Source organism: Anabas testudineus, chromosome 17 (genome assembly GCF_900324465.2).
Source record: "Anabas testudineus chromosome 17, fAnaTes1.2, whole genome shotgun sequence".
Classification (NCBI taxonomy): domain Eukaryota; kingdom Metazoa; phylum Chordata; class Actinopteri; order Anabantiformes; family Anabantidae; genus Anabas; species Anabas testudineus.
Genome location: NC_046626.1, coordinates 4,582,293 through 4,590,453, shown reverse-complemented (window position 1 = coordinate 4,590,453; position 8,161 = coordinate 4,582,293). Strand labels below are relative to the sequence as shown.

Below are 8,161 nucleotides of genomic sequence, written 5' to 3'. Positions count from 1 at the left end.
ACATCAACAAAACAAAGGAGCTGGTGATGCCCTATCTCTATACAGGGGGAGGAGGTGGAGGTTGTGTCCGAGTACAAATACCTGGGAGTGTACTTGGACAAAAAACTGGACTGGACCAAAAACTCATCAGCATTGTACAGAAAGGCTCAGAGCCGGATGTACTTCCTGAGGAGACTCAGGTCCTTCAATGTTTGATGAGTCTGTGGTGGCCAGTGTCATCTTCTATGCTGTGGTCTGCTGGGGCAGCAACATGAAGGTGGCAGACACTAACAGACTAAACAAGCTGATTAGGAGGGCTGGCTCTGTTCTGGGGGTGGAGCTGGACCCTCTACATGTTGTAGCTGAGAGGAGGATGCTGTCCAAACTCCTCTCAATCTTGGACAATCCCTCCCACCCACTGCACAGTGTGTTGGCTGGACAGAGGAGCACATTCAGTCGAAGACTTATTAACATTAAATGCTCCACAGAGCGCCACAGGAGATCCTTTCTACCTGTGTCCATCAATCTGTACAATTCCTCCCCCCTCTGTAAGGGGTGGGGGAGGTGAAACGGTCATATACTTGCTGTGAATATATTGACCCAATTTCATTTATCTATTTTACATATTCTGTATATACAGTGAGGGAAAAAATTATTTGAACCCCAGCTGATTTTGTAAGTTTGCCCACTAACAAAGAAATGATCAGGCTATAATTTCAATGGTAGGTTTATTTGAACAGTGAGACACAACAATGACAAAAAAAATCCAGAAAAATGCGTTTCAAAAAGAGTTATAAATTAATTCGCATTTCCATGAAGGAAATAAGTATTTGATCCCCTATCCGTCAGCAAGATCTCTAGCTCCCAGGTGGATCTTATACAGGTAACGAGCTGACATTGGCAGCCCTCTCAGCTCGTTACCTGTATAAAAGAGACCTGTCCACAGAAGCAATCAATCAATCCAGATTCCAAACTCGTCACCATGGCCAAGACCAAAGAGCTTTCCAAGGATGTCAGGGACAAGATTGTGGACCTACACAAGGCTGGAATGGGCTACAAGACCATTGCCAAGCAGCTGGGTGAGAAGGTGACAACAGTTGGTGCAATTATTCGCAAATGGAAGAAACATAAATTAACTGCCAATCTCCCTTGGTCTGGAGCTCCATGCAAGATCTCACCTCGTGGAGTTTCAATGATAATGAGAACGGTGAGGAATCAGCCAAGAACCACTCGGGAGGAACTTGTCAATGATCTCAAGGCAGCTGGGACCATAGTCACCAAAAAAACAGTTGGTAACACACTACGGCGTGAAGGACTGAAATCCTGCTGTGCCCGCAAGGTCCCCCTGCTCAAGAAAGCCCATCTACAGGCCCGTTTGAAGTTTGCCACTGAACATCTGACTGATTCAGAGGAAGACTGGGTGAAAGTGTTGTGGTCAGATAAGACCAAAATCGAGCTCTTTGGCATCAACTCAACTCGCTGTGTTTGGAGGAGGAGGAAGGCTGCCTATGACTCCAAAAACACCATCCCCACTGTCAAATATGGAGGTGGAAACATTATGCTTTGGGGGTGTTTTTCTGCCAAGGGGACAGGACAATTGCACCGCATCAAAGGGAGGATGGATGGGGCCATGTACCGTCAAATGTTGGGTGAGAACCTCCTTCCCTCAGTCAGGGCATTGAAAAGGGTCGTGGTTGGGTACTCCAGCATGACAATGATCCAAAACACACGGCTAAGGCAACAAATCACTGGCTCAAGAAGAAGCATATTAAGGTCATGGAGTGGCCTAGTCAGTCTCCAGACCTTAATCCCATAGAAAATCTGTGGAGGGAGCTGAAGGTTCGAGTTGCCAAACATTGGAGAGGATCTGCAAAGAGGAGTGGGACAAAATCCCCCCAGAGATGTGTGCAAACCTTGTGGCCAACTACAAGAAATGGCTGACCTCTGTGATTGCCAAACATATTCTGTATATATATTGAGTTTTTCGGTATTGATGTTATTGTGTATTTATGTTTGTGTATTTATGTTGGTGTTGGATCTTTCCTGGTTGTGGTTCCTTTTCTTTCTGTCTGTTTTGAGAACAATGGTAATGAGGCAACACAATTTCCCTCTGGGATTAATAAAGTTTTTTGAATCTTGAATCTTTGAATCTTGAAAAGGCACCAAAATACGTGCAACAGAAAATCTAAAGGAAGATAAAGGAGAGCAGAAGTGACTTGTTGTGTGCTGAGCTTCTCTCTGTGAACTTTAGGTGGCAGCACCGCCACACACGAACGACTGTTGGAAATTCATCACCCTGTCATCCACATTAGCCAGTCATTCATCAAGAGGATTATTAGTTATCATCCATTATCAAGAGATACGCCTGGATTAGTGGACGTAATCCTTGAATTATAACCCCGATCATCTCTGGGTGGCTTAATCAAAACTGCGGGGTGTGTTTCTTTATGGAAGACCTTCATTTGTTTAAGGAGAGTTCAAATTATAAATATTTACTTCATACCTACATATCCTACAAGCCTTTAACATCCAGATTTATCTTTCATTTAGCACAGTGTGTGCTTCTGTTTTGCCCTTACTACATAATAAAATACTGTATTTTCATTGCTCTTGTGTATCTATCTCAGAGTTTCCAAACTCTCGCCATGTGGCAGAAATTACAATTATTCTACCAAGGGATTCGGGAAAATGGAGGCAAGTTCTTCACTTTGGAAAGGTATTCACGCACATAATCCTGAAACATTGTTAAACATTTGTATCAGAGACAAGGACAATCTTTGCCTTGATTTCTGCTTTTGTCTTGCTGTTTCTCTGTCTAGACAGGAGGACAGAGCACTGGCTGCTGGTTTACTCTCCTGTGCCAATCACCTGTATCTTCATGTGCTACCTGATCATTATGTGGGCAGGGCCAAAGATAATGGCAAACAGGCAGCCGGTCAACCTGAAGCCCATCCTGATACCTTACAACTTTGCCATGGTCTGTCTCTCAGCCTACATGTTCTATGAGGTATTACTAATACAATATATAGAAGAATAAGATGCAAACATCAAGAATAAAAGGAAAAACTGGATCATGAAAACCTAATACACGTAAGCTGGTCTTTAAGTATGACAAGCTGTAACATATGGGAACAATGATCTCCAGTATTAAAATTCTGATATTTTATTTTTGACTGTGTAGGTCCCATCAGCTCTGTGAGTCTCTCAGGTAATTGTTTTGATTTTTTTTTTTTTTTTTTTGAGCAAGCTGCTCTAAAAACACACTGCAGCTACCTAGTGAACATAGCCTAGACCCCATCAGCTAAAGAGGTAGCTAAACAGAATTAATTTGCAATGAAAATTAAAGCTGGATGTGTAAATAGGCAGCTGTTACAACAAGATCACCAGCAACCTAATAGGTGTCAGGCTACGTGTGTACAGCTTGTCTCTAACGCCCACAGTGGCCAAAAAAAAAAAAAAAAAGAAAAATCAATTTTTCTAGTTTTTACAGGACAAAAATCCTCCTGTGAGGTCAGACAGATCTCAGGGGATCCCACAGTTTTTGTGTGCTGTCCATTGTGGGAGTTGTCAGTTCAACAGGAAGCAATTTCACTCATTCACAGTCAATTTCTGTGTGACAAAATGAGATGAAAGGTCCTTGTGCTGATTGAGAGAAACCAAAGCAGACATGAAAGGAGCTTTTGTCTTTCCAGTTCACAGCCTCTTTCTGGTTGGCCAGATATAGTCTGCTGTGCCAGCCAGTCGACTACAGCGTCAGCCCACTGGCCATGAGGGTACTTTTTTTTTTGTTTTTTTTTTTTTACAACACTGTACTTTATGAAACATTTCCTTGATAACACTTCACTCTGGATTTTATTTTATGAGTTCATTCACACCGCTTTTAGTGGATGAGGCGTGGACGGCCAAAATATCTGATGCAACCTTTAAGTCATAAAATATGTATCCTCGGGTTACAGTTTAAGTAGAGCTTATTCTTCCTGATCCAATATGAAACAAATTATGTGCAGTAAAAACTTAAGTTTAGAAACAAGCTTATAATATGTCCTATTAATACTACAAGCAGACTAACTATGAACATCTTTTTCACCCTGTTGGTCAGATGGCGTGTGTATGCTGGTGGTTCTACTTCTCGAAAGTTATAGATCTCATAGACACTGTGAATAAAAAGTAAACATTTTTATTCATTATTGACACTTCAAAGGATCTGGGGCATAATCACAGACATGGGATTGAGACATTCTTATCTGTGGATGTATTTCTATCCATGAGCTGATCCCATATATAAATGTAAGATTTGTGCATTTTTATGTTGTTCAGATCTTCTTCATCCTGAAAAAGAAAAACAGCCAGCTGACCTTCATTCATACCGACCACCATGCCACTATGATCTTCACCGGGTGGGCTGGCGTTAAATACGTGGCTGGAGGCCAGTGTAAGTACACACCACTGCTCGAGTCCAGTTTCACAAAATGCTGCGAAATTAGAACTAGTTGTGTGTTTATTTAGAGGATAACACACACACACACCAACACATGTGCTCAAGGCCACAATAATTCATATTCGTCCTGTGCATCCACAGCTTTTCTGACTGGGCTGATCAACTCTTTGGTCCATGTGGGGATGTATCTGTACTGTGGCCTGGCAGCTCTGGGACCGAGCATGACGTGAGAGTGAGTGAGACGCCATCTCACTTCTCTACAGCTGGTCAGTATGTAAGTGTAAGTGTGTGTGTGTGTGTGTCTGAGATAAATAGTTAAAATCTCTTTGTTGGCCTTTCTTTTATTTAGCTTCCTCTCCAACTTTCGCATGTTTTCAGTGACCACATTCTGATTGTATTGTCCGTAAGCCAAACTACTTTTTAGTTTTCTTTAGGGGGTCAGCTCTCATTCGGCATAATGCGGTCTCACCACATAACATAAAGAAAGCCAACTTTAGTTTTCAGTTTGAAGCCACACTGACTAAAATACATCCACTGGAAATGGGACAGGATGTGGTGTCATGAACCAAAGTCCACTATAAGCAGCCTCTCTGTTGATCGGTTAGCTTTTGTTTTCTTTAGTGTGGTCTGTAAATGACCTTACTGGTAAGGGTTTCAAAAGAAGTATGAGGCATGCCTGACCCCGTCAGAGCAGCGGGCAGGAAATTAGCTCTGGCTGCTAATCCCTCTGAAAATAAAAAACACAGACCCGACTGTCTTTATCAGAACAATACCTCACTATAAGTCACTTATTTCAGTTAAAGTTCAAGGCCGATATTTAACTGCCACGTGCTCACACTGACTTCAGGATGATGCCTAGAAGCCATTAGCTTAGCTGCTAGTGTTTCTAGCATCTCACTGAAATCGAGTTAACAAAACAAAATGTCATTTTTAAGCAATACATATTAAATTTAAGGAATATTTCTACTGCCATGTGTTATAAATCACTGAACTGTAAATGTTACAATGCACAGCTGTGAAAATGTAGCTACACAACTGAACGGCTAACATTAGCTTAGCAGGCTTTTTTAGCGAACCTACTGCGCAGTTTCCACAATGACGCAGTTGAAACTCTCCATGGGCCTCTATACGTGGAGGTGTTTTTTATTGTTCAGGCTCGCTGTTGTTATAGCTAAATAACGTATTCATTAAACTGGGTGGATTAGCAGCGCTGATGCTCTGTTAACTACTGGACCATCTGTTTTCTAGTCATGGCACTGTCTGTGCACCCTGTAGCATATCGTTTTGGGTTGCAGCATATAGAGGTCATTGTGTTACTCTAATTAGAGGTGACCCCCGAGCTTTCATTACATTTGACTTTACAACTTGGTGAACCGAAGCTGGGATGGTTGAGTTAATCGGCGACTGCCCGTGTTCTTTAGTGTTGCTGAGAGGTAGCTGTTAGGTGTGTGGGATGGGGATCGTTCGTTTTCCAGCGTCCATTATGTTCATTCAAACACACAGTTCATGCCTGGGGCCTGAAAACTGTAGCGACTCCAGGAGACATATGGACATCGATCAGGCGATATAACGATGGCGACCATACAACAGGTGCTTTTGTCTGTGTCTGTTTAGCCGTGTTGATTAGTGTTCAAGCTAAAGGCTCTGCTCCTTTTCATGAATAAATACACTGTTGTTATGCTATGTACAGACGTTTTACTAGCTTGTTATTGAGTGTAGTAATGTATTATATAGTGTTTACTGTGATCCTAGGAAATGTGTTGCTTTAGCACAAAAGTTGATGCATTAAATGTCCCTTTGCTTTGAGGGACTCTCAGGAACCCCTAAGAACTGCGAGGTGAGGGTTATGTTGTCGTACATGTTGTTGGTTTAGCTTCGACATAAATAGAAAATCCTGCTTTCATTGGTTTTGTCAAGTTTGTCATGATGTCAACTGTCATTTATTCCTTCTGGCTGTCTCTTGCCCTTCCAGCTCCAGTTTTTCACAGTAACCCTTCACACCACCTACAACCTGTGTGCTGGTGGTGACATCCCCGACTCCGTGGACGTGGTTATACTGGTCTACTCCGTCAATGTTATCGCTCTCTTCAGCAGGTTCTACTACCACAGCTACGTCGCCAAGAAGAATGCTAAGGCAACATAATGAGATGGAGGAAGAAATCAGGAGTGTATACAATAGGTGTGTAAAAAGCTATACAAACATATCACACACTGTATGGATCTACACAAACAGGGGTTGGACATATTTATTCTTTTGTTATGTTATATTATGTGCATGACTGACTTATTTCTGCCTTGAACACCCTTATGCACACACACACGTGCACAAGTTTACCACATACAGTAAGTACAGTATATTATATGAGGGCACTTCCACTTACTACACTCATTCATTCCCTCCTTTCATCCAGTAGAAGTCCACAATTGCACTCTACACACATTAACCCTTCTTCCATTACTCCCTCTCCCCATCTGCTAATAGATGAGCCTTTCTAATCACCATTAGAGTCAATTTATTCCTTTTTGACAGTCCCAGCCAATCAGATGATGGCTGCCATTAGCTCTGTATCCCTCCCTCTATCTATTACAGCCCCCTATTTTTAGATCGGGCCCCCTCTCCTCAGTTTCTGGCAATTAATCCCTCTACCAACAGGGAGACCTCAGTCTGCCATACGACCCCCCTTCCCCATCTGTTGTGATGTACAACTATAATTGCCCGAGTCCCCCTCACTCCCCCTGGTGGACAGAAATGAAAGAACTGTTGAGTGTGTGTTTCTAAAGTAGTTGTATCTTTTGCCCTTCGATTATATTTCCCTTGCCATTGTCACTTATTCCCATTCTGTTCACTATCTATTTCTGGACTTTTATCTCCAGCAGCATATTGGTTTTGACCATCGTCTGTTCCAAACTCAGCAGGGGGTGGACAAAATAACAGAACACCACATGAATAAGTACTTTGAAGTGACTAAATCAAAGTCCCAAAGGCAGCTTCTCAGGCAAGTCATTTTAATACCAATCAGCACAATGTGGCAACTTGACAAAGTTGAGAGAATCACCCCTTCACATGTGAGTTTTTAAAGCAACATGAAACAACTTAAAAAGAAAAGCAGTGTTTGGAAGAAAGGGCATTTTAAAATGCAAATGGGATCACTTCGTAAAGCACTAGAGGATAGCCAACCTCTTGATTCTTCAAGAAACTGGAGACACATATCAATACAGCAAGACTAGAAGGATCATAGTCAGCTGGACAACTACAATGTGCAACAAGACACAGTCCCCATTATAAAAATCACATCACTTAAATGAATGCATGTATTACTGGTGAATTTAGAACATGAAAGCTGTATGCCTAGTGTATTTTTCCTTGTAATTGCAAGATAACAGGTAAAATGACCATGACATTTGTCACTGTGACAGAGTATAAAGTTATAAAATTCTGACTCATAGTATTATAAAGTGCTGTGCAGGGTTTGGGCATCTGATAAGCCTAAGTCTGAAAAGTTGGACTTTCTGGATCATAATTTACCATCTCACAGGTAGCAGCAATGCACCCCCTTTCACCTTGAAACACTGGTCTTTTTCAACATGTCAGTGAGAAACATAAAGAAGAAGAAGTCTTCTTTATGTTAAGAAGTTTGAGGCTACACATGCAAGTCATTCCTGCGGACTGATTCACACCATTCAACAGTGGGCAAAAATAGAAAGGACTACAAGCTTGGAAACATGGATTTAAATAGTGCAGGT

General features: G+C 41.9%; 1 protein-coding gene across 1 annotated transcript; it reads left to right on the top strand.

Moving 5' to 3' along the window:
- Window positions 1-2,624: 2,624 nt before the first annotated feature.
- On the top strand, window positions 2,625-6,560 carry elovl8a (ELOVL fatty acid elongase 8a). The gene is given in 7 exon segments (XM_026374738.1): window positions 2,625-2,673; window positions 2,799-2,986; window positions 3,672-3,752; window positions 4,079-4,135; window positions 4,297-4,411; window positions 4,559-4,683; window positions 6,390-6,560. Coding segments are annotated over 7 exon segments (786 nt in total).
- Window positions 6,561-8,161: the final 1,601 nt, after the last annotated feature.